The 27,055-nt window shown below is 39.7% G+C and overlaps 2 protein-coding genes across 3 annotated transcripts; both read left to right on the forward strand.

Annotated features, from left to right (window-relative positions):
• The first annotated feature begins 177 nt into the window (after positions 1-177).
• On the forward strand, positions 178-3,949 carry cebp1 (CCAAT/enhancer binding protein (C/EBP) 1). The gene is made up of 3 exons (XM_041969081.1): positions 178-304; positions 1,307-1,603; positions 1,688-3,949. The coding sequence occupies exons 1-3, from the start codon at positions 302-304 to the stop codon at positions 1,991-1,993; spliced, it is 606 nt and encodes a 201-aa protein (XP_041825015.1). The 5' UTR covers positions 178-301; the 3' UTR covers positions 1,994-3,949.
• Positions 3,950-7,311: 3,362 nt separating this feature from the next.
• slc22a17 (solute carrier family 22 member 17) lies at positions 7,312-25,826 on the forward strand. 2 transcript variants are annotated; one of them, XM_041969078.1, is made up of 11 exons: positions 7,312-7,885; positions 10,376-10,432; positions 10,511-11,042; positions 18,037-18,140; positions 19,224-19,378; positions 19,934-20,099; positions 20,568-20,683; positions 21,475-21,580; positions 21,719-21,942; positions 22,522-22,633; positions 23,793-25,826. In XM_041969078.1, exons 3-11 carry the CDS (start codon positions 10,569-10,571, stop codon positions 24,067-24,069), a joined length of 1,734 nt encoding a protein of 577 aa, XP_041825012.1. In that variant the 5' UTR covers positions 7,312-7,885; positions 10,376-10,432; positions 10,511-10,568; the 3' UTR covers positions 24,070-25,826. The 2 variants fall into 2 exon arrangements, with proteins under 2 accessions (XP_041825012.1, XP_041825011.1); XM_041969077.1 differs by lacking the exon at positions 10,376-10,432.
• The last annotated feature ends 1,229 nt before the right edge of the window (positions 25,827-27,055 follow it).

Genomic DNA, 27,055 nt, shown 5'->3' on the forward strand with positions numbered 1-27,055 from the left:
GTCTTGTCAAAGACTAATGTGTAAAATAAACTTGAGCTTTATGTTGGCTGTTCACGGTGCAAGGAAGTCAATGAACTTTCCTAATAAGGATAGATAAAATGTGTGTGTGTGTGTGTGTGTGTGTGTGTGTGTGTGTGTGTGTGTGTGTGTGTGTGTGTGTGTGTGAGAGAGAGAGAGAGAGAGAGAGAGGAAGTGATGGTGTGATAATCAGAGTGGTACCTGTCTGTCAGTCCCCCATTATTCAGTCCATTTCAAGCCAAACAGTCTGAAGAGAAGTCCAGAATTCGTGGAGAGATAAGTCATGGTAAGTCACATCTGGACTTATTCCAGCAAATAATTATTTTTTCCAAATATTAAATTGATATAACCCAACATTAATGCTTTCCATAAGAAATTTAAAATGGAACTTATTTTATTTTATTAATTAAATAAAAAACCCTCCGAAGAGTTAAAGAAGGAGGCGATGTGACACGAGGGGTCATTTAGAGGTATTATTGGTACAGTTACTATAAAAATGGTAATGCGGTTACTCTCAAATGTAAGTTGGTTTGGGTAAAAGCATCTGCTAAATGACTGTAGAATAGAATAGAATAGAATAATGGAAACAACAGGTTTTTAATGGAATTACAGGGTTCTTTTTTCAGCAGTGGCTTAGTATTTACTGCACTTTAAGAGGCCTGCTATCCAGACAGTTGCACTTCGTCTTCTTTTTTTTCCTTATTGTTATTTTATGAATTATTACTTTAATAAACTAAACTATTCACCTAATTTTTATGGGTTTATATAATTTGAATTTGTCCCTTCAACTGTCTAAAACCACAGATTTTGTCACGGAAAGCTAACACATTTTAGCATTTATAATTTAATCATTTGTTGATCATATAAAAGATTATTGCTGACTAATTCATTTAAATGACTTGCTTAAACTGTGAAGTATAATACAAAACTGACCACTTTCTAGAGGTCATGCCAGCAGTATTATTTGATGTGACTCAGCAAATTTATGTAAAACCTGAGTTTTTGCCTTTTTCTGTATGTGGAAAAAGGATCAAAGAAAAACTATGCAGAAAAAATATTTTTTGTGCACTTTTGTAAAAAACATGTTTAAGATGTCACACAAATAAATAACAGAAATTATAACTTTTAGTCCTGCATTCTCACTGTAGACTTCAATATTATCATATAGTCATTTGCAATAAAAAAAGGTTTTGTTCTTTTTTTCTTTCTTTATTTTTTATTATTATTTTTTGTTTGTTTGTTTTTAAGCATAAATTAAATAATGTTTTTCTTGTAAACACCCCTCCAGATGTCTGATTCCAGGGTATCAGCGGCTATTCAGGAGTGGGTGAGTTCATACTCGGGTCAGTCCAGTGGTGCGACCCTGAGTCCTGTCCCTCCCCACCAGACTGCACCGAACAGCCAGATGACTCAGATGGACATGATCTCGTACAGCCAGTCTCAGGGGCTCATAAGGGGGGGAATTGATGACAGAGTGGCTGAGCAAATGATGGGACTTTCGTACCTACCATACACAACGACCTGTCTCAGCAACACCTCCAACTCAGGAAGTACAAACCACCAGAGCCATGCCAGCACTCAGCAGGTAGGAGTGTTTGACTAACAGAAAACAAAGTTGTTCATATAACCACAAGATATTTTATTAAATATTTTCTGCTTCTCGCTTCAGGACTTCTCGCCCTTCTTGCTGCCTACTCTGCGTGCCCCAGTGACCAAGAGAAGCATCAGCAAGGACAGTGAAGAGTACCGCCAGAGACGTGAGAGGAACAACATCGCAGTGAGGAAGAGCCGGGACAAGGCCCGAAGGAGGATCATGATGACCCAGCAAAGGGCCATGCAGCTGCAGGAGGAAAACCAGAAGCTGCAGATGAGGATAGGACAGCTCACGCAGGAGCTGGAAACTATGAAACATATCCTGTCACAGAGGCACCTGCACGGAGCCGAAGATGGAGGATCTGCAGAGTCCAACGTCTGAACAGAGAAACACATTCACACTTACAACAGTTATTATTAGCGTGTGCAGGTAGGCCTCCAGACAAAAGCCTAACTGTGGATTTTTTACATTTCCACTAATATTTGTGATAAATTGAGAAATGAAAAGGTGCTCTTCATGGTGCACTTCTTTGTATAGAAACATGTACATTTTAATTACAGTTGTGTTATAAAAGTGTAAGCAGACAAACCCAAACTCATTGCTGTAGATCACTGGGGACAGTAAGGCTGGGCACTTCTTTTAATGTAGTCATAAGCTTTAAGCTTTCATAATTTAGCCACCTTTAAGCTTGACATTCAATACAGCTTTATTTGTAAAGAGCCAGTTTACAACAAATTCACTGTATGACATTTAAGTCCAATGCAAATCAAATTCAGTATAACCCAAATTCCAGTTCATTTTATTTATGTTAATTTAAAGCCTATTCATAAAGAGTCAATTAGCTAAACCAGTTGTGTGCCGATGTTGCAAAGCTATCTTTAACTGTGCTATAATGTTCAACACAGCACATATAGTTTTACAGAAATTAACAAAAAGCATGCCTTTAATTATTATTATGGTGATCATAAACTTGCTAGCTAGCAACAGCAGGTTTGATCAGCTACTGCTAGCTAGCAAATGACGGACTAATGCTACTGTTTGGTCAGCAGAGTTGTTAAAATGCAAAATCTCATCAATGTTTAGAACTTGAAAAAACTTCATGACTTTGTTTGCATTTGTTTTCTCCCCCTTAAATATATATGTATATATGTCCACTTGTACACAGGGATTTTGATAATTATTTTTTATTTTATTTTATTTATTTTTTTGTGCCTTTTGTACACACAGAGTTTTGGGGCACTAAAACTTTTATTTTAGGAAAGCAACTTCCAGGATGAAGATTTTCAGATAATCCAGCTGTTACATTTAACTGGTATTTTTGGCTTGTAGTGTCAGACTGTGCGCTAGCATCTGTGCATCCTGCACGCCAATATGCACCATTTACTCCTTTGTTTACATGGCATGACAATGCTAATGCAGTTAATAGCATATTCAGTTTAGTCGCAGATTATACTAAAGAATGAAAACATTTTTGAGGACAGCGCTACATAAACCAACATTCCTATGACACAAAAACATTTTTAGATTAATTGGATGCTGTGTTTTTACTTCTTCTTTGGCAGCTGATTGGCCAACATAGCATCAGCGAGTGGGGCTTTATTGCCAATCAGGCTGTGCATCTTCTTGTGGACGAAGAGTTTTTTTTAACAGGCTTTTTAAACATATATAGAAATGAAAACATCTGTTCAGCATAAGTTATAAATAGTGAGCTGTAACTGGCCTAAATTCATGTTAAGCTGTTTTATAAATAAAGAAATAAATTAAAAATTATGCTGTAAAATTAAATTAGCAGGCAACAAAAAGCTAACTAAATACAATTAAGTAAATTAATTGACAAAGTGTAAAACCACATTTAAAGAATTGCGAGGCTTCAGATGACCTTTATGAAACTGTGGCTGTACATCGGTGCTTTTAGGAAGCTCATTACACAACTGACCTTTTTGACAAAGAAAGACCAGGACGTATGTCCATGGATGTCCATGCTCATCTATATTCTTGGTTTTAAATGTAGGGATGTGAGACAGAGAAACATTAATGGAATTAAAAACACACATAAGACCGTGAATGTGGGGAAATGCTTGTGTAGATTAAAAATGAAATAAAACAGGCTGGTTTGTGATAGAGTTTAATTTGATAATCATTGCTTAAACATATACCTGACTTGTCTTTGTCAGAGCTGATTAAAAGTGATGTTGCCCAACAGAGTTACCCAACAATCTGTGGTTTGTTGCGGATTCAAAGAAATCTATGTGTAGGATCTTTATAAATGTTGTGTATTTTACCATTATATGATTAAGGAATTACTTGAAATGATTTTTTAATAAAGATTACACTTTTAATGTAGTGAAAATTTAATATTTTTTATAGTGACACAATAATTTGTCAAATTCTCTCTTAAAAATAAATAAATCCTTGTGCCACTATGAGACATTTGTTTTTAAAACTGTGTGGTATACAGAGATATAAAAAGCTGAGCCTTAACTTATAAAGACAGGAGAGTTTAAAAGAGCCGTTGTGTCATCCCCCTCACTGATTCTTCACTTCATCCTTCATGTGAACACAGTGTACACCTGCCACATTATTTACCATAAGTGCTCTTACTAACAGAAACGGACGTCATGCATGGACGGTTGTGCACCAGCGGTTTCCCTTTGTGGGATGGGCAAGATTTCAACACAGTGCAGGACGGAGATGAGGAGCACAGAGATAGTATCAGTGTTTTGGGGCTGCCAAGGCTTTCCTGTGGCTGTGATGGTGGCAAAGGGACATAGAGATAGGAGAAAGAGAGGAGGGGGGGCACAAGCCAGACATCTTTTTTTTTCTTTTTATTCATAGATTCTATTCAAAAGTGAAAAAATTACAAACTTATCTCCACAATCAGGTGGATTTAAAACATGATCTCAGCTTTATTTAGTCACATGAGTATAGCAACTAAGCCAAAATCAAGCTGTATGGAATTAAGTTTTTAATTAAATAATTTTAAATAATTTGTAATATAAAAAGCAGCTGATAAATATACTGACAGTTTTTAGAGCTGTTAGTCATAACGTTCTGTTCAAATGCATTTTTCTAACTCACAAACTGAACTAATAATAACGGCAACACAGCTCTTATGTAAAAAGTTGTGCAGATTAAGCTGGACAGGTAATATTGTTCTAACGTCACTAGTACAAATAAAATAAAATAAAATAAGTGAGAAAGAAATTATAATCAGAAAAAAATAAATAATATTTAAATAAATGTTGTTGTTCTCGGAAAACTAGGCAAATACTAAACCTGAAACTGAATTTTATATTGTAAGTTCATTTTACAATGCATGCGTTACTGTGTAGAGGTGTGGGGAAATACAAAAGTAATCTACAAACAATAAACATAATGCAGAAAAGGGCCATTAGATTTATTAATAACACAGGATATAAAAATCACACAAATGAACTAATCTTAGAAAAACAAGCAATACTTTACGAAAAAAAAAAAAAAACTCGTTCTGGATGACTTTTAAAAGTGTGTTTGAACATCCGGGGTAAGATGATGGACGAGTTTAACAGACCAATTAAAGCAAAATAAAACTGTCTTCCAATTTAAGAGAACGTATAAAATGCAAATATTAAATAAATGTAAACTTTAAAAACAGCAGTCTAATCCAGGACAGCAATGACAGAGTTTAAAGCCTGAAGGATACTGTGATGTTTTATATTTCTTTTTTTATTTCTCGCTTTTTTATCTATCTATCTATCTATCTATCTATCTATCTATCTATCTATCTATCTATCTATCTATCTATCTATCTATCTATCTATCTATCTATCTATCTATCTATCTATCTATCATTTTCTAAGATAGAGTGAACGTATAACAAAGGCCTGTTTTAGGATGACATGGCTTCATGTCTTCAGAGGCAGATAAAAGCTTCTTGTGTCTGTTGAAATGTCCCACAGCTCTGTGTGGGGCAATCTGTGGTCCGAGGACTGCAACATCTCCACAGAATGAAGAAAGACTGTATTTCACCTAATCTCTACCAAGTTACTCAACAGCAGCCGATTATTTGAACCCCACCACAACCCCACACATGCAGAAACAGTCTTTGACCTGCTGGGGAATAAAATGTCCTTTTTTTTTTTTTTTTTTTTCTCCAGGATCTTTGGGCAGCCCTCAGATCAACAAAGGAAGGCACCTCTATTTCTTCTATTTTAAAATATATATATATATATGTGTGTGTTTTGTTGTTACAAAGGAATCAAACACATTTAAAAAGGTAAAAAGTATTTTTCCCTGAATAAAACTAATTTCTATGTTACCTTCATATTTAGAGGGAAAGTGTCCGCCATCATTCTCTCTGTTTGTGGTGACATAAACACTTTCACTGGCACAGAAGAAGACAGACATTTTGGTCTGTTTGTCTGTCTATCTATCTATCTCACTCACTCACTCACTCACTCACTCACTCACTCACTCACTCACTCACTCACTCACTCTCTCTCTCTCTCTCTCTCTCTCTCTCTCTCTATATATATATATATATATTTATATATTAATCAAAAGCTTTTATATTCAGTATCAATATCCGGGAAAGTCCCGTGGAGGAAGGTGTTCATTGGAAGCTGCTAAAATAGTGTTGGTGCCATCAAGTGTAGACTAACAGCCATAAAAACATGAAACATAAGCTGCACGAGACTAGAGTATTACATTTAGTAACTTAGCGTTTAAATGTGAATGCAAGATAGGAAAATTATGGGCCTCTCCTCCGTTGTACTCCTACTATTAATCCGCAACTGGACTCAGCTGGCTTATCAAAGTGCAGCGTTACACCTGTGGCTTCTATGGAAACGTAATTTATGGCGCCACCACGCGGCACACAGCTGCGCGCGAACAGTCTGCAGCAAAGAGTACACAAAGACAGATGTTTCACTCTGACACTAAATTCTGCACACTGTCATAACTGTCAAATAAAAGTACTTCCTGTGCACACTTTCCCCCCTTTTACAAGTTTGATGCGTTATTTTGTGTAGGTAATTTAGAAGATAGCATGATACCTCATGAAAGTGCTAAATATGACAAATTTGATATTAACAAATACAATAATTATTAATTATCCACAACCGATCTGTCTGTTATATATATTTTTTAATAATTTTGTGAAAGAGTTTGCGATTTTAACTAACATAAAAAACTGGGTTTTTTTTATTATGCAAGAAAAAAACAAAAATGGGTAATATTAACTACCTATAGTAAATAATTACAAGCTCATGTCAAAGTTGTCTGTGATCTCAATGTTCAGGAGTCTGTCTTGAGTGGACAGTTTAAAGGCTTCTTGTGTCCTAATAATATCTCATCATATGACAATATCTATATGATGTCTGAATATACAAATTGTTTTAATATAGTGTATCAAGCATGATAGCATGAAGATCACTATGATCTCAGTACAACTAACAGTGTAACCAAAGATGTTCTCCAAATATGAGTTGATGGTCTTTTTTTGGTCTCCAGTGACAGTCCCCTTTTTTATTTTAATTTTTTTTAATGTAGTCTTTCTTCTAATGCTATATATATATATATATATATATATATATATATATGAAGAAAAATCTCTTACAGGTATTTAGAATATAAAGTGACTTGGAGTTGTTTTCTTGTGCAGTACATTTTAACAGTTTCCATGTCCATGTTAGGAGGGATTCACTTACTCAGCATACACGATCTTTGACAGCTGTGTTACGAAGTTACGTCGCTTCGACGATTTTAGCCGATTTTTCACGAAGACTGCAGCCGCCGGCGGAGCTGCTCCCTTGCTTTAAACAGACAGCTCTCCGCAGTTTTCCACCCGCTCTTTGTCCGCTTCCTGACGACGCGTTTCCCTCTGAGGTGATGTCGGACACAGTTATGGATTACATAATTATTTTACGTCACGTCGGCTTTCAGAAACTTCGACTAAATCGTAACATTGGAAACCGGCAACGGTAGGAGGAGAGGAGTCCAGCATCCCCGGCGGGCAGCATCACATGTCAAACTGGTTAGCAGAGCTCGAGACTAACAGGAGTCCGGTGTCCTTGCTGAAGTCAAAGACAGCCTTGGTGTCCATAAGTGACACGCAGTACGTCATCAGGACAGAAATGTCTTTTTATTTATCAGATAAAAGCAGAACGGTGTCGAGCCGCCGCTGAAATCCAGTGAATGCTGTGAAACTACTTCGTCTCACCTCGCAATGTTGTGGATATTTGGTGAAGAAAACGGGCTAATTTTGGCTCAGATTTAGCAGCATTTGAATTAAAGGTGAGTAACAACACACACTCACACATATATAAAATTAGTTTTAGAGTCAAGCAGATGTGGCATTAAAACCCGTACGCTTTGGTTCAGTTTTGCCGGGGCAGGTGTCTCGTTGGTCCGGCCCAGCAGCTGCTTCACCCCCCTCCTCCCTTCTCTGTGCTCCCCACACTGCTGCTCTCTTTTTCAGCTCTCACAGAGGCCAGCCGGCCCCTGCGTGTTACATTCCTCCCACGTCCCCCTTTTTCCCCACCTCGTGTCAAAGTTCTTATGTAACCCTGTGGAATTTCTTTTTGTACGAGTTCTGGCCTTGTGGGAGAAAAACACGGCAGGGTTGGCCGCTGGAGGAGCACCATGTGCAGGAGGCTGCTGGGGAGGGCACGGGCAGATTTATAACACAGACCATCATTTTACTTTCCCTTTCCAGTTTACAAACACTAACATAAAGATCAGTGGATCTGCATTAGATTAATTACTGAGTAATAATTACTGTAAGGTAATAAACTGAATCCTAAATGAATCCTTCCCCAGTTTACCACAGATGACACATTTTAGTGAACCTTAATAAAGCAGTGTTTCATAATCATAATGTGAAATACTGTATTTTTCATTTCCAGATACCCGGGATTAACCCCTTGATGCCTTGATTTATTTACAATTATATAAAACAATAAATAGACAAAACAAGGTAAATACAGGAAAAAAAAAGACTAAAGAAAGATATATTTACTAAATAAAGATAAATAAGATAATACATATGTCAGTGGGTAAAAGCAAATTGATAAACACAATAAATCCCATCATAAATGCTGATAAAAAGAAATAAAATGAAGGGGTTTGATTCAAATGTGCAACATGTGCCAAGGAGTTAAATGTTTTTGTAGATACATGGTCAGCTTTAAGTTGTAATGAATATGTAAAAAAAAATTTTAGATGGATAAAAAATATAAAACAGAAATATAATACATAAAATAAAATATAAAACATATTTAATATATATATGAATTGAATACATTTGGATAAAAATATTAAATTTGATAAAATTGTAAATAAAAATATAAGAATTTTAATATAAATTTATATGTTTATAAAGTTATAAATATTTTAAAATATTTTAGTCTAAACCAGCTCACTGAGCAAAGACATAATCCTAGAGGTGAACGATTGAGGGCTCAGCGAGGGATTTCAGGGTCTTTTTACCTGCTTGTTATGGTCCTTTTCAACAGAAGCAACGTTCAGTCGTCACAGCGAGCTGTTGCATCTTTGCTAATGGCTGACTCTTTCCTCAGACCGAAAGCTCTAGCTTGAGGCTGAGTAAAGGTCACAGTCGAATCACTCACAGAAAAATCAATAATTTAACCATCATATCAGAGATGAGCCTGTAAAGTTGGACGTAAATCAGTTGCTGGTAATTTTCATTCTTAAATTTAACATTCTTTGTTAGTCTGAACTAAAAATCCATGTTTTTGACCAGAACTCAGAGTCAAAATAACAACTAATAATAATTATCAGCAGGTTGAAAAAGTGTATGAAAACTGTTGGAGTTACATGTAAACACACTAACCTTTTTTAAGTTTGACCAGAAAAGTCAGCAAGACATGCAGATGTTGGATCTATTTATTAGGGGTGTAACAATACATCAATCTACATAGTATATTTATGCATATGCACTGAACAGCCATTAGAAAAGACCTATATATTTATATATCCACAAGTACATAGTTCATAATGTCAAAGTTATGTAACAGCTGTAATAATGAATATGTGAGAGCAACTGATTAAATCCTTTCCTTCTCCATATAAACCATTAAAACCATGTTTGTATACAGTTTTTCTTACTGGGCATTACCTTAGCCCCTTAACACCTGAATTTATTTACAATTTTATGAAAGCAAAAAAAAATTCAGGAAAAAATAAGGAAAAAATAACAGGAATAAAACACATTAAAATCAAACATTAAATAAATTCATAAAGATAAATAATTAATAATAAAAAGAAAAAAATTAATAAAATCAAATTTAATAAAAAAACCAAATAGATTAAATCAATAAAAATAAAAAGAAATTAAAGAAATACTGCAACACTGGTCATCAAGGGGTTAAATTTACTCTACTGTTTAATGATCAGACGTGTGTCTTACACGTCTTTTCATCAGGAATATTACATCAGTATAATTTATTCATCGTCATGAACTGCAGGACTGTACTAAGTTAGCTTTGTCTTGCCTTAGTCATTTGCATCATTTTTACTTTTTAATTTCTCTTTTATTACAGTATTTCTTCTTGCATTTCTTCTTTTGAAACAAGTGTGTTTGGCCACGTTTATGTCTGAAGAAGAAAACCTGTGTTAGCATAAAGATCTTAACCACCATCATAGTACTTGTTAAACCGGACTTAGTGCTGATTTGTACAGGATTTTCTGGCTTTAGGGCACATTTAAAAGGCACAGCTCCACGTTAAAGGAGGTATTTATGTTTTTAACATGTCTTTTAAACAGCCCTGCAGTGTGAGCAGCATTAACAGAACCAGGACCTTCAGCCTGAAGCAGCTAAATGTAATTCAGCCGTCATAAACGTTGTTGTTTACATGTGTGCTCGAGTCCTAATGTGACCCAGCTTCTTTACTTCCACAGATTTCTCCCCTCAACATCCTCCCCCATCTCTGTTTTAAACCCCTCCCACCCCAGAGCGATGACATCACCAGACTCACCGCCCCTGGTCTCCCCTTCCCCGTGCCCCGCTCCTCCTCCATCCCTCCCCTCCTCCCCAGTGCCCTCTTCCCCAGCCCCGTCCTCCTCCTCCATCCCTGCGCCACCCTTGCTGCCCCCTACGGGGGAGGTGATGGTGCTGGCCCTGGGGAGGAAGAAGCAGAGGGTGCTGATTGCTCTCTCCATCCTGCCCAACCTTTTCCTGGCCTTCCTGCTTTCTTCCGATCCCCTCATTACCCTCTCCCCTCACCACCACTGCCACTTCCCGGGACCCGTCCTGTCGCCAGACGTTTTGAACGCCTCCCTGCCCTGGGAGAAGGGGGAGAGGCCCGGCGACAATGGGGGGCCGTCTCAGTGTAAACAGTACGTCAACGGCAGCCAGTCAGCGGTGGTGGACTGTGAGAACGGGTGGGACTACAATGTGACGGAGGGTCTGAAGAACAACATTGTTACTGAGGTAAATAAACCTGAGTTGGTCCTGATGTGGCTTAAACTTTAGTATATACATAGATTTAAAATAGGCATTTCTTTATCGTGTACCTACAGCAGAGTCCTGCAGAACACGCGGCCTCACTTTCTGCAAAGCAGCTCCAAACTTAACCTCAGCTGCATGCATTCATACTCAAAAAACGGACAAACAAGCTCCTGATGGGGACACAGCTGCCTCTCTGAAGCTTCAAACAACAGAGCCACTGTTTTACAACGTGTCAGCCTTTTAACTTTAAATGGCTCAATAACATTACATACATGACATTCCCAGAAGTAGCGGGATTCTTTTCATTTAGTAAATCAGAGGTTTCTTGGTTCTTGCTGACTGGTAACCCATCATGATGTGTAGTTTACAGTCTTTTTTCAGTGGAGTTTTGTTGGGAGGGGAGTTGCTGCAAAGACTTCATAGATTTGGTATTTAGAGGTTACATCCTTTTGATCTATTTAGCTTCATTCCAGCTGCTGCTATGCTGTCTTCACCTTTCTCTGCTGGTAGTTTGATTATTGAATGAACACTTTGTTATGTAGACTTACTAGACCCGGGTTGGACTCCTTTCCCCTTCAGAACTGCCATAATTCTTCATAGATTCAACAAGGTTTTTAAACATTCCTCAGAGATTTTGCTCCACATTGACTTGACAGCATCCCATAGTTGCTGCACATCCATGATGACGATCTCTTGTTTCACCACATCCCAAAGCTGCTTTATTGGATGGAGATCTGGTGACTGTGGAGTCCACTGAACTCATTGTCATGTTCAAGAAAGCAGGTAGAGATGAGCTTTGTGACATGGTGCATTATCCTTCAGGAAGCAGCCATCAGAAGATGCTACACTGTAGTCATAAAGGGATGGACATGGTCAGCATTAATACTCATGGAGGCTGTGGTGGTTAAACCATGACATGTTGCTAGTAAGGGGCCCAAAGTTTGCCAAGGAAATATCCACCACACGATTACACTACCAGCAGCCTGAAACATTAATACAAGGTCGGATGGAGCCATGGTTTCATGATGTTTCCACCTAATTCTGAGCCTACCATGTAAATGTGGAGCTGAAATGGAGACTCGTCAGAACAGCAACGTTTCTCCATCTTCTGTTGTCCAGTGATGGTGAGTCTGTGTGAATTGTAGCCTCAGTTTCCTGTTCTTAGCTGACAGGAGTGACACCCGGTGTGGTCTTCTGCTGCTGTAGCCCATCTGCTTCAAGGTTGGACGTGTTGTGTGTTCAGAGATGATATTCTGCATATCTCGGTTTGAACCAGAGCTTATTTGACTTCCTGTTGCCCTTCTGTCATCTCCAACCAGTCTGCCCATTCTCCTCTGACCTCTGACATCAACAAGACATTTTGGTCCAGACAACTGCTGCCCACTGGGTATTTTCTCTTTTTCAGACCATTCTCTGTAAACCCTAGAGATGGTTGTGTGTGAGAACCCCAGTAGATTAATAATTTCTGAAATATTCAGACCAAAAACGATGCCACGTTCAAATTCACTTAAATCCCCTTTCTTCATCATTCTGATGCTCAGTTTGAACTTCAGCAAGTCACTTCACCGTGTCCACATGACTAAATGTCTTGAGTTGCAGCCATGTGATTGGTTGTTAAACTTTTGTGTTAACAAAGAATTGAACAGGTAGACCAAATAAAGTAGCTGGAAAGTGTAAAAATGAATAATTTCCTTTTTCAAGATGTCAGACTTTCAACTGACTGTGGCTGTACAGAGGATTGTGATGGCAGGCTAATTCATGTTGACCTGTTCAGAAAAATGTCTCTTAGGGTTTACAAGAGGGAGATTTCAGGGATATATGAGACTCGTTTAAATCAGCAGACCTGCCTCAAAGGGGAAACTGCTCTGATTTTACTTATTACAGCGTCTTAAAGCCCTTTATGGCTTCAGAAAAGCTGAACTGTTTTTAACCTAATCATTCCAGAAAGAAAACACTCACCATTTATGTGTTTTCTGCAGAATATGAGAGGAGGAACGTTTCCACTGACACAGTTTTTAGAGATTTGGCTTGACGGGTGATTTTGAAACCAGGTCAGATAATGACTGAGAAATGTATTCTTTATCTGCGTCAGCGTACTGATCCGAAAGAGTCAAAGAAGGAGAATTCAAGGAAACATTTGTGGAATGTCAGAGATCAGAGCTTCCTTTAACACATCACTTTAACAAAGCTATCCATCACTTACTGAAATTACCTCTAAGAGAAAAAGAGAGATGTTGTACTCAAATAAAGGGAAACTAAAAGAGGAAATTAAACTTGTTGAATTGCTGAGTTGTTCCTCCTAAAAGCCTCATTCATGGTAATCATTGATTGCTGCCAGGTTTAAGATTAGCTACTCTCATGAAAAACATTAGCAAACCTGTTTATTAGCCATGTACCCACACCTCCGGGTGATTCATTTTCCTATTCTGCCTCAGAGGAGTCTTGTTATTTTTGATGCTCAGCTCGTCACCCGGCTGGTCACACTCCGGCCTCTGTGTGTTTTTATTGAAGCACCTATAATGTAGGAACCACACCCAGTCCTCCAGTCCGTGGTATTAGTGCAGTTTGCTGGTAATCCACCCACTCCACTGCAGCATGCTGAAGATGCTTAAATGCTGCCAAGGGAGGCGTTTAGCAGGTTTGCAAATCCGTCAGCTTTGTAAAAGCATGCTAATAGTTTGTTTTCATACAGAGGAAGTATAAATTGCTGCAAATGGGAGTTGTTTCTGCTGTGCTGATTCAGGCCTCTGATTGGCTTCACCTCTTGCATTGATCAATAAATACTGTCACTAAACTAAATCACCTTCTCACTGTGATAATGTGGCAGACAGGATTCGTACACTGAGGTCAGGTTTCTAACCTGATGACGCCCAAGTCTCTTTCACCAAACCAGTCTGGGGAGTTTCAGTACTGGTTTGTGCTCATTTCCGGCCTACTCCTTCCATCCGTGAGCATTCCACTCATATGAGCACTGTGGTTTTCCCAGTCGATGTGCATTGCTGTGGCACTGAGTCTCAGCAGCAGGTCAGCGGATATTATGTGATATTATGTTTCGTTGCACGAGTTGCAATTATGTGAGGCTTTTTTTATTTTTTATGAGCAGCCCTCTGCTCCGCCTCCCTCTCCTCTGGATCATTAAAACCACTTTGCTTTCAGTGGCCATCAGGCAGCAATGTTAGCAGCGCTCAGCTGTAAATGCAAATTGTTGTGTCGGCTTAATGTGATTAAAACTCTGATCTGACAGCAGATATTGTTTTTGTTTCTACTTTTTCTTTTACTTTCTGTGTGGTTGAACTGCTTTAGTTAGTCACACAGGGACATGTCTAAAGCAATAAAATGAAAAATACTAATTCCTGAGGGGTAATTATAATGTCATAATTATTTTTTACCCCAAATTAACTAATATTAGTCTGTTGAGTTCTTGTTTTGTACAGCAATGCCTGTTGGCAGAAATGACTTTCTGTACCTTTCTTTGTTGAAGCAAACCTGAAGAAGCCTCTGACAGAACGCACTGTATTTTCATTGCATCAGAAATCCAATAGGCTGTAAGTTCACCTTACATTATTGCAGGTTTAGTAATAATTATAGAGATACACCTCCCCATCACAGCCACAACATCAGTAGCATTATGTGGTTTTGTTCGTCCTGTGTTTCCATTATCTAATGGGCTTGAAGGCTGCACACTCCATCATTCTCAGTTTGTAATGCATCAGTACTTCAGTAAGGAAAGGCAAGTTATTTATATGGCATATTACATGTATAAAGCAACCCAATGTGCTGTACACAATCAAAAGACACACAAAAAAGAATAATATAGTGAGTAACATGAGTTAAAAGAACTAAAGTTTGGAGCAAATTTAAGGTTTTCTGAAACCTTAGAAAAACTAAACGCCAATTTTCCCAGAATTTTCCCCTTCTAAGATTTACCTAGATGATCTTAGAAGTCTTGGTGGCTCAAATGGTGTCAGCACATTAAATACTGTATATGTTCTGGACCAGAACAAGTCAGTGCCTTGTGCACTAGCAGGAACATTTTAAAATCAATTCTTTGCACACAGAAATCCAGTGTAGAGACCTGAGAACCTGAGTGATCTTAAGGATTTTTTCGCGTGAAACCTGTAAAAGCTCCATCGTAGAAGTCAAGACTACTGCAAACAAATGATGATGAGGTTTTTCTAAAACCTGCTGAGCATTCAACCCCCTTATTGTAGATATATTCTTAAGGTGTTGAAAATACTGATTTGGTTACTGCTGTTGTCTTTAACATTGCTGACTGAAGCTGGGCACAAATCTTTAGATGCTCATCTTTGTTTCCAAAGACAATTCTTTCATGTTTATCTTAAAATAGCTGAAGAAAATTCATCCAAGTGTTGATTTGACCGAGACATTTTCTTAAGCTTTGTATGGGACCAGAGTCCCCCAGTGACACTGTAATACAGCGTCATCAGTATATGAGATATTTGGTTTGTTTCCGTTATCCGAGCTAATGGGAGGATGTACATGCTGAACAACAGGGGGCCATAAATGGAGCCTTGGGGAACTTTAGAGTAGTTCTATAGTTAACAACTGACACAAAGTAGTAGACTCGACTCTCAGACTTCAAAGTAGGGCTGCAACTAATGACTATTCTGATGGTCGATTAGTCACTAACTATTAAAACGACTAGTCGACCAATCGGATTATGTATCTCATGATTTATAACGTATATTATAAATGGATCTTATTTCACTTTCAGCTTTGAAATCTTGCATGAGGTTATGTAAGTCCAACATGCCTCCTCTTTAAAGGTCCGCTTTACAAATCTCACATGTATTTAATTTATTTTGTAAGTTTAACTTGAAGTTATCCCAGACTTTTGACTATCTCTGCCGCCGTTTTGCTCCCTAGTCCGCCACCATATTTTTCCCCTGGCGGACTTTATTGCACATGTGCAACTCTCAGCAGAGATAAAAAAAAGAAGACGATGTCTCACTCTGTATTTTTTTCCCCTCTTTGCGCATGTGCATTGTGCAACTCTCAGCACAGATAAGATTAGAAGACGATGCCTCACTCTGTAGTTTTTTTTTTTTGCAGACAATAGTTGACGGCTAAATATGTTGTCGACTATTTTTATTGTCGACTATTGTTGACAACGTCGACTAATCGTTGCAGCCCTACTCCAAAGCTTTAAATATACAGTACAGACCAAAAGTTTGGACACACCTTCTCATTCAAAGAGTTTTCTTTATTTTCATGACTATGAACATTGTAGATTCACACTGAAGGCATCCAAACTATGAATTAACATATGTGGAAGTATAGTACATAACCAAAAAGTGTGAAACAACTGAAAATATGTCATATTCTAGGTTCTTCAAAGTAGCCACCTTTTGCTTTGATTACTGCTTTGCACACTCTTGGCATTCTCTTGATGAGCTTCAAGAGGTAGTCATCTGAAATGGTTTTCACTTCACAGGTGTGCCCTGTCAGGTTTAATAAGTGGGATTTCTTGCCTTATAAATGGGGTTGGGACCATCAGTTGCATTGAGGAGAAGTCAGGTGGATACACAGCTGATAGTCCTACTGAATAGACTGTTAGAATTTGTATTATGGCAAGAAAAAAGCAGCTAAGTAAAGAAAAACGAGTGGCCATCATTACTTTAAGAAATGAAGGTCAGTCAGTCCGAAAAATTGGGAAAACTTTGAAAGTGTCCCCAAGTGCAGTCTCAAAAACCATCAAACGCTACAAAGAAACTGGCTCACATGCGGACCGCCCCAGGAAAGGAAGACCAAGAGTCACCTCTGCTGCGGAGGATAAGTTCATCCGAGTCACCAGCCTCAGAAATCGCAGGTTAACAGCAGCTCAGATTAGAGACCAGGTCAATGCCACACAGAGTTCTAGCAGCAGACACATCTGTCGAACAACTGTTAAGAGGAGACTGTGTGAATCAGGCCTTCATGGTAGAATATCTGCTAGGAAACCACTGCTAAGGGCAGGCAACAAACAGAAGAGACTTGTTTGGGCTAAAGAACACAAGGAATGGACATTAGACCAGTGGAAATCTGTGCTTTGGTCTGATGAGTCCAAATTTGAGATTTTTGCTTCCAACCACCGTGTCTTTGTGCGACGCAGAAAAGGTGAACGGATGGTCTCTACATGCCTGGTTCCCACCGTGAAGCATGGAGGAGGAGGTGTGATGGTGTGGGGGTGCTTTGCTGGTGACACTGTTGGGGATTTATTCAGAATTGAAGGCATACTGAACCAGCATGGCTACCACAGCATCTTGCAGCGGCATGCTATTCCATCCGGTTTGCGTTTAGTTGGACCATCATTTATTTTTCAACAGGACAATGACCCCAAACACACCTCCAGGCTGTGTAAGGGCTATTTGACCAGGAAGGAGAGTGATGGGGTGCTGCGCCAGATGACCTGGCCTCCACAGTCACCAGACCTGAACCCAATCGAGATGGTTTGGGGTGAGCTGGACCGCAGAGTGAAGGCAAAAGGGCCAACAAGTGCTAAGCATCTCTGGGAACTCCTTCAAGACTGTTGGAAGAGCATTTCAGATGACTACCTCTTGAAAGCTCATCAAGAGAATGCCAAGAGTGTGCAAAGCAGTAATCAAAGCAAAAGGTGGCTACTTTGAAGAACCTAGAATATGACATATTTTCTGTTGTTTCACACTTTTTGGTTATGTACTATACTTCCACATGTGTTAATTCATAGTTTGGATGCCTTCAGTGTGAATCTACAATGTTCATAGTCATGAAAATAAAGAAAACTCTTTGAATGAGAAGGTGTGTCCAAACTTTTGGTCTGTACTGTAAATAAATAGCTAGTTAACTGGGTGAATTAATATAGAAAGAGTATTTCTTCATTAATCAGTCCTGATCTGTGGAGGTTTCTACATGTCTGCTCACATAGAACACAACATATTGTCTTAACATGAGCAAATATTCAGTGACAAACCTTTGTCCTTGTCTCGGTGCTATCCAGTGGGATCTGGTGTGTGGGCAGTACTGGCTGGTCCCAGTGGAGGAGGTGTGTTTCATCCTGGGAATCCTGACTGGCTGTCTTGGTTTGGGCTATGCAGCTGACAGGTAATGTATGCACTTTTTCTCCTGCTGTTTAAGTATGTTTATTAAATCGAAAAGGCAAAACTAAACCAGAGAAGTTTTGGTAGCAAGTTTGTAAGTTCTCAGAGCTGTTAAATTCAGACCTCATTTTTCACTCTTTTGGTCTTAGTTTGCAGTCCTTGTAACAGAGACGAGCATGCAGGTGAACACGCAAAACTGCTAAGAACAGCACAGATGTTCAGATGAAATTAGCTGCATATCTAGTGGCTCCTCTGTCAGACAGCCGCTTGTGTCCTCCAGCAGAAAGAGAGATTTATGATGGAGCAGCCAAGTGCTGATTCATAATGCTGTTCATCACACACGAGAAATACTGCAGAAGGAAAAGCACAAGCGACAAGCTAATTAACTACAAGCAGTAAATGTTACAGATGCTGATATGAAAGCATGTAAAGTCATTTTTTAATACTGCATGCCTTGTTTTATGAGTTAAGCAGTCTTATGCTCTGTAGTCTCAGAATACTGTGTTGCTGGAAGGGGAAGTTGTAGTTTTTTTTTTTTTTCTTTTTTGGGGGGTTGTGCCTGTTTAATCAGCTAAGAGGCCTCATTAATTTGCTGACCAAGTGAGCGTAGCATCTGTTTGTTAAGACTAGAGAATTAATGCTGCCTCCTGGGAGACACACAAAGAGTCTGGCAGCGGGAAACAAAACTGCTCCACCCCCAAGCAGCTGAAAATTAGCTGATGATCCTGTTGATTTATGACCATCAAAGATCAGTTGTGCTCTGTTGAAAGTACAAATTAAAATCAGCCTTTTTTAATGTTACATCTGTGTAACATGCAGATCACCTGTTTGAACAGGATGTGTGCAGGTTATTAAATCTTTATTCAAATTAAACTAAACAAAATTAGACCTTTAAAAGCTGAAGGCTGCTCTATTTTCTTGTCTCAGATGAAAATGAACACAAGTCAGCATCTAGACTTCTGATCTAATCCCTCTCAGTGTTTATACTAAACATTGTAAACATTTACTGGACAAAATGTTGGTCACACTTCATGTCTGCTCATCCAGGTTTGACGCTTCATCACGGTTCTTCTGTGTTTCTACGCAGGCTGGGCAGGTTCAAGACCCTGCTGACCTCTCTGACTCTGTCGGTGGTATTTGGGGTGCTGGTGTGCGTTTCTCCATACCCGTCTATCTTCATCGTCATGCGTTTCTGCCTGGCCGCTGCCAGCGCTGGAGTCTATCTCACTCTGTATATCACCCGTGAGTGAAGCATCTAAAGTATGTAAATCGTCTGTCAGAGATCCTGAGGATGCACCAGATGGAATTAAAAATAGTGTATCAGTGCAAAAAATGATCCAGTCAGTCTCATTATTTTTGTTTTCCATTATAGCTGCAGCACAAATCAGGTTGTGTTCCCTCCCTCAGACAATAACTAACCTTACATCAGGTTTTTACTGTGATTGTTTGTGAAATCTCAGAGTGATTGAGTTGAATAATTCGTGGTGTAGCCGCTCTTCATCATGGTAATGAAGCTTAATGACCAAACACACATGGAAAATTAAAAGCTGCATGAGTTTGTGAGGTGGTTTTTAAAGATTTGTGGCTTCATCATGAATTTATGATTGATTTTTGTTATCTGTTCTGTTTCCTCCGGCTCTGACTGATCTAGTTATATTTCAATCAATCACACAAATTCATATTTGGGTTTAAATTGCCACGTTTATCCAGAATCAAATGACTAAATTAGTAAAATAAAGTGAGTGGTATGCATAAGCCATGAGATTTGTGAGGACTGACAGTGTGTTGGTCCTGCAGGCCTGGAGCTGTGCGAGCCGTCTCTCAGGCTGTTGGCGACCATGCTGGCCGGGCTGATGACCGTGGCTGGAGAGCTGCTGCTGCTGGCCGTGGCCCTCGGCTGCCAGTCCTGGCGGGGGCTGCTGGGAGCCGGAGCCGCCCCTTTAACGCTGTTTCTCAGCTACGGGTACGAACATGTGTGCACGATTTGTCAATTTGTTTATACATGTTCCTGTTTTACATAGTTTTTAAAACTGCGTCTCAGACGAATCTGTTTATCTGATAAAGTGCCAGCTGGCTTGTTGAATGCTTTGGTGGGCTGTATTGATCCACTCCGCTCATCACATTGAGCCTTTGTGCTCACGTCAGAACACATTAAGGCTATTTTATTTAATGTACCCAGTCCTTTTAAGGTCCCTGCTGCAAGACAAGCCTTCACTGCTGCTTTAAAACTAAATTAAACGAGATTACAGGCAATGAATTACAGGTTTTAATAAGAATGGATTAAAAAAGTCAATTACGTTGTGACCTGCATTCTTTATTTTTCATGCTGAAGTTGCAAATCTGGGCTACAGCAGCAAAATCTCCAGGTTTCTTAATAACTGTGATTGTGGGTAAAAGTGACCTGAGATCAAAGGCCTTTCTTCTCCTGCAGCGTTCCTGGTGTATTTCCAGAGTCTCCTCGCTGGCTCCTGCTGTCAGAGCGATCTGCAGACATGAACACATTCAGCGAGAGAAGAAACTCTAACAGGGACGATGAGAGCTTCACAGGTACATTTGAGTTCAGATGCTCACTCTGTCCTTGTTTAGTTAAACAGATGATCAGTTTATGAAGCCTGGGTGCAACTCCCCACCTCACAATCAGAGCAGGCAGTTATGCTCAGTTATAAATCAGGATTTATTGAAAGTACCTAACATGGAGTAAGGATAGAGTAATAGCAAAACACTAGAAGAAAGCCTAAGCTGGATCCTAACTGGGCTCTGAAGCTGTTTACATGTAAGTGATGGTGGGCATCACATCAACTAAGATGTAGTAATTTCCATTTGTTTTGTCTACATTGACTTGACCTGTTTTCAGTTATTCTGACCTCATTTTGGTTTCAGAGCATTCTCTGCAAACTTCTGTTTGCTTATTTTAATGACATAAATCCCATTAATTCATGTTAGTTTCTCTACATTTTTCCACAAACATTTGTGCCCCTTGCTGTGGACCTGCCACCGTTCATTCACAACTGTGCTTGGCCCCAAGTAATCTGTATGTCCATCTTTACCATCTTTGCCAGTGACTTTATTCTAGTGATTGCTATTTTCTGGATTTTTTTTCACTTTTTTTTTCGCTTTGTTTTCTTTTATTGTGTTTGAAAAATAAACTAAACTTTTTCAGGTTTTGCCAGAAAATGTTCAGGTTATGGTATTTTCTGTAGGTTTTTAGTGTCTTTGTGCTAAATATTACCAGCAAGTTGAGACTGAGCTGTTGATTGATGAGAGACCAGGCCAGACCATCCTCCCTTCTTATTGATGGATAATGAATTAAAAACTGCTCTCATGTTTGCTTCCTGCAGAGCTGGATTCAGAACCGGCTCCCTCCTCACGCCCCCAGCTGTCCTATCCTGAGCTCTTCCACAGCAGGAACATCTGGAAGAACATGTGTGTGCTAGGCTTCACCTCGTAAGTCATTCCTCACTCCTGACACCTCCAGTTTTGAGTTGGTTCTTACTGTTTGTCTAGCTCTGTGCTTCAGTCTCAAGTGTTTTGACATTCACCTCTGCTCACTGATTCCTCTGCTCTGTGCCCTTCCTCCCTCAGATTCATCTCTCATGGCATTAGTCACTGCTACAGCTCTTTCCGAGGTGACGTCAGAGGCACCGCCCCCAGCTTTTACTGGACGTACCTGCTGTCTGTGTGCGCAGGGGGTGGTGCCTGGCTGTTGCTCTGGACGACCGTAGACAGGTGCGGTCGCCGTGGCATCCTGCTCTTGTCCATGACGATGACGGGCCTGGCCTCTTTGATCCTCCTGGGACTCATGGAGTGTAAGCAGGCTTTGGTTATCAGTGTGTGGTTTCTCAATAGAAACATAGAGACAAACAGGGAAAGTTATTCATAGTTTTACCCAGCAAAGTCTCTTCATCTTGCCAGGAATCACCCCCTATTGTTATTGCCTTATGCTGGGAATGAAAGTCTTCGTCTCCTAAAATACCTGCAGCTATGAATGTGGTTTTAACTGGATGCTGATTTCAGATTAGATCAGCTGTTCACCTGTTACGTTGTACTGAATTTGTGCTTTATGAATTATGAAGTAGATTAAAAGCAAACATGGCAGCTTTGTTCATGGAAAAATCCAGCCTACTTGTCTTTTGTTTTCCCACAGCATTGTGTATAAACCTACGTCTATCTTTGCCTGAATCTATGTGTCCCCCTAGTGGCAGATGAGGAAAATAACTCTCAGTTAATGTAGGACACTGCAGTGACAGGAAAGTCAAATATTTAGTCATGCATCACAGATGAAGGGGGCAGCGATAAGATTTGGGGTGACTTCTGGGTGGCTGCAGGTTGGGTCAGTGTTTCAAACATGTAAAAAACTGAAGTTTTTTTTTGCCCCTCTCTGTTAGATCTCAGCGAGACGGCCATCACTGTTTTCTCAGTGCTGGGTCTCTTCTCTTCTCAAGCCACTGCTGCCCTCTGCATCCTCTTCACTGCAGAGATCATGCCCACCATCATCAGGTAATGCAAATACTGCAACATTGTGCAGACAAAGATGCAGTTTAACCATTTAGGTGCCAGAGTTTTTCAAAGAAAATGTTCAATTATGATATCAAGAATTTTAAAGGGTTGGAAGTGGCCAGCTGTCTTGAATACTTTCTGCTCTTGAATGATCTTTCTAACTGTAGAGTGATGGACTCCAATTAATTTGGAAATGACCTTATGACCTTATAACAACTTCTTTTCTAAGGCTAGGTACATACAAAAAAATTATCAGGCTGTTTTTTTCCAGATTTTGCCCCTTTATCTTAAGCCTGATTATCTTGAGTTTTATAAGATTTTACTATAAAATTATCATTTGGTCTGAGGTGTGTTATGAGCGATTTCATCCCGACAATCGGCTCTGAAATGGGTCGTAGCTGACAATCGGACATATATACGACCAAATATCTTCAAGTGCATGTGGAAAGCCAGCGACTCCTGAGTTGTGACTCTGTGGATGGTGATGTGGAACAGAATGTAGCCAATCAGAGAGCGAGCTGACCGGAGAGCAAGGAAGGATATAAAGTGCGTGTTTACGCCGTCTCCAGTCTGTTATGTCCTCGGCCATGCTAGGTGTTTTCCAGTTGTTGCCATGGTTCTTCTTCTTTGTTTTTCCAGTTGTTACTGTGTTTCTTCTTTTTCGTTTTTGTTAGATCACATTTGAGGACTAGATTCTAGATCGGTTGCAGCACAGCATCGTTATGTGTGTGTTGTTCTGTGCTGAGATTATCGGAGCGCACCACACACAGTACGATCAAAACTGCTAAATGCCTGATCTTTTTTTTTTTTTCACGTGTGAGGTTTCGACCAGATAAATCATCAGATTAAAAAAATCTTTTTGTGTGTACCTAGCCTAGGTTTCCTAAGATGGTTTCTGATGTCTTTCCTCCTTGTCCATTATTTTAATACACACATGAATGATGCAATTTCTGCTGTCATAGAGGTGATCACACTTTTAGTGCTCAATCAGCAGCACCTGGCTGGTATGGAAACAGTGAGGCTGGACTGACATTTCACACACTACTTTTGTTTTTTGACTTAGAAATAGGGTGTGTTTTCTTTTTACAACAAGAAATTGCTAACACATGAAGATATGAGTAGAAATTCTATCTGTAAGTGAGGCATTGTGTGTCTGCAGGGGTAGCGGTGTGGGCATCGTGCTTGCCTTGGGCTGCGTGGGCCGTCTCAGCTCCCCCATCATGGATCTGCGGAACCACTACGGGTATTTCCTGCACCACGTGGTCTACTCTTCTCTGGCTCTTCTGGCAGTGCTCTCCATCCTGCTGCTGCCCGAGAGCAAGAGGAAGCCGCTGCCCCAGACGCTGGCCGACGGGGAGCAGTACAGACGCCCACCGCTGGGCAGGAGGAGGAGGGATAACGTGCCCCTGCTGGCCACTCCCAACCCAGAGACCTAAAAGACTTAAACACGGGGGGAACGGAGCACTCATTTTGCTGCCAGAACATTTCCATCTATCATGTTCATGCGGTGGAGAGGACAAACAAAGCAATACAGAAAACAGAAAGATGGATGGAGAGAAAAGGGCTGATACCAATCCAACGACAGTGATGAAAGTGATCAGACTCAAAGCTTCCAAACATATCATCCTCTAACCATTCCAGGCAGACACATTCACTTTTCATGTCTTACACACATTTAATCAAGCCCTCATCTCTTCTCGAGCAGAGGACACGAGACGCACCAGCACACACTGCTGCACGCCTTCCTCCATCCTCAGTGTGTCCGTCGTAGACATCGCTATTAGCAAGTTGCTAACTTATCTTAGCGTTTGTCTAAACCTCTGTAGAGTATCTTCTTTTTGTCGTAAGTTCTGTGGACGACACAGTAAGTGCTCAGAGATGTATAAAATCACAGTTGGTTTTGTATAAATTTCTAGCATTTTTGTCAGAAAACTCCCGTAGTTCTTGGGGCACATGTTGTTTTAAGGCGAATGTGAGTGTAAAATGCCTTGTAAATACTCTAGACTTTAGTTTCTTTAACTTTGAGGAGGTTTGTTTTCTTTCTCTTTTGTAAGCTGACCCTGTGGCTGGAACCTTACAGTATGCTATGCAGTGGAGAGGCAATGTAAAGCACTTTGATTTTTTAATTTAATTTCTTTTCTTAATTTTAGGATAATGGCGGTTAATTTGACCAAAGTCTTTAAATTTAAGGGACAGATCTACAAACATAAACCAGCTGTTATCAATATTTGGATCAAAAGCGAAATGTATTGATGTTCAAACTGGATAAATCCAGTTGCTGAGTCTGGCCTGGAGCCAGCAATATTTATATCTTATTTATGTTGTTAAGTATAAACAGTAATTTATCCTGAAGATTTGCAAGTATTAAGCTAAACTGGGTTAACTTTATTCTCTGATGTCACCTGTCAAATAACAGCAATGCTGTTAGCTGTCACTACATTCCTATCTGCATGTTTGGAGGCACCGAAGGGCTTGTTTTTCTCTATTTCATTATGAACTCATAGTTAGTACCTCTCGAAATGACCAGCGTTGGCTGTAAGAGAAGAGACGGTTATGAACAAACTACAGTGACTTGTATTAACAGGAACATTTATTTTTTTGTCTGGAGGTGGTCTGTTGTTTTAGCTGAATGTTTCTTCATGCTGGAGAAAGGGCCCGATGAGCACGCCCCCTTAACGGGAGCTGAAGAGGGTCCCGGAGCTCCGAATTAACCCGACTCCTCTTTGGCAAGATGATTTTTATCTTAACATCGTCTTTGTTTAGACTGTGCTGGAAGAAACCACTTTATAAACCGCACAAATTGAACTATGATGATTATCAAAGCTGTTCCAGTCTTTTAGAAACAGCAAGTCTTTTTCCTTATGTCGACAGGTGTGTGGCATTAACAGGAAACACAAGGGGTTTAAAATGGGCTCTGATGTTGAGGAGTTAATATTAAGGACACACACATTTGCTGATGGCTTCTTCCATCAGCCTGTGGTAGATCTTTTATTCCTCTGTATGTTGCACTCAACACGTCTAACACTTAGACTCAGATAGTTATTATCACTGATTAACTTGGCTTGATTATTATTATGTCTGACAAAACTGATGATCTGTTCAATGAGTGTATGCAGTTAACTCTATAGCCTGATTTAATTCAAATAAAACTGGACAAATAAACAAGTTGTTGGTGTTTTCTGTATTAAAATCAGAGACTGTATTGTATGTTTTACTGACAAAAAACCTTGCACAGTTTAGTGTATAGCCTCTGGACACTGGAGTTGAGGTGGGACCTTCCATGCATGGTGAACAGCTCCATGTTTAACATCTGTGGTCTGAATTTCCTCTTTTGGCCAGCTTATTATCCCAGCAGGGTATCTGATCACGGGCAGGGCATAGCTATAATTGCCCGGCTCGTGTTCTTGCCATTGAGCTGACTTCTCAGGACTTGCCTTGCTCGTTGCAGATATTTGGCTGTGGAAGCTTTCCTTGTGGCTTCTTCGTGGTAGCCATTTGCTTGTGGTATGCCAAAGTACTTGTAGCTCTCCTCAACATCTGTTATTTTGCCTTCTGGGAGTGCAATGCCCTCTGCATGGACTACCTTTCTTCTCTTTGTTACCATTTGGCCACATTTCTCCAGTCCGAATGACATTCCGATGTCCCTGCTGTAGATCCTGGTGGTTTGGATCAGTGAGTCAATGTCTCGCTCACTCTTATCTATTGAGCTGCAGCCCAGTAGAGTCTCTGTCAGGAGCAAATAAACACCTTGATAAGAAAAACTTTTTTTTTACAATTAAATGAAGACAAAACTGAGATTATTCTGTTTAGTAGCAAAGAGAAGAGGGTCAGTATTGGTAAACTCTTGGAGACTTGGGCTCTTAAAATTTACCTACCAAGTTCGTAACCTTGGAGTGTTGATAGACTCAGATCTGACTTTCAGCAGCCACATCAAAGCTGTCACTAGGAAGCTTTTTACCAGCTCAGAAACATCAACAGAATTAAAAGTTTAGTCTCCCAGAAAGACCAAGAGAAACTCATCCATGCATTCATCTCCAGTAGACTGGATTATTGTAATGGTCTTTTAACAGGACTTCCTAAAAAGATCATTAAACATCTGCAGCTCATCCAGATGCTGCTAGAGTTTTAACCAGGACTAAGAGATCTGAACACATCACACCAGTTTTGAAATCTTTACACTGGCTTCCAGTCAGTCACAGAATAGATTTTAAAATCCTTCTGATTGTTTACAAATCCCAGAATGGTTTAGGCCCAGAATACATCTGTGATATGTTCAGAGAATATAAACCTAGCAGAGCTCTTAGATCCAAAGACTCTGGTCAACTAGTCCAGACCAGAGTCCAGACTAAACATGGAGAAGCAGCATTTAGCTGTTATGCTGCAGACAAGTGGAATAAACTGCCAGTGGAGATTAAACTTTCA

Source organism: Melanotaenia boesemani, chromosome 18 (assembly GCF_017639745.1).
Source record: "Melanotaenia boesemani isolate fMelBoe1 chromosome 18, fMelBoe1.pri, whole genome shotgun sequence".
NCBI classification, from domain to species: Eukaryota; Metazoa; Chordata; class Actinopteri; order Atheriniformes; family Melanotaeniidae; genus Melanotaenia; species Melanotaenia boesemani.

Coding starts and splice junctions, on each gene's coding strand:
- cebp1 (XM_041969081.1), top strand. Junction 1,604..1,687: donor GCCATGCCAGCACTCAGCAG/GTAGGAGTGTTT, acceptor TTCTCGCTTCAG/GACTTCTCGCCCTTCTTGCT.
- slc22a17 (XM_041969078.1), top strand. CDS start 10,569: ATGACATCACCAGACTCACCGCCCCTGGTCTCCCCTTCCCCGTGCCCC. Junction 18,141..19,223: donor TTGGGCTATGCAGCTGACAG/GTAATGTATGCA, acceptor GTTTCTACGCAG/GCTGGGCAGGTTCAAGACCC. Junction 22,634..23,792: donor ATCATGCCCACCATCATCAG/GTAATGCAAATA, acceptor GTGTGTCTGCAG/GGGTAGCGGTGTGGGCATCG.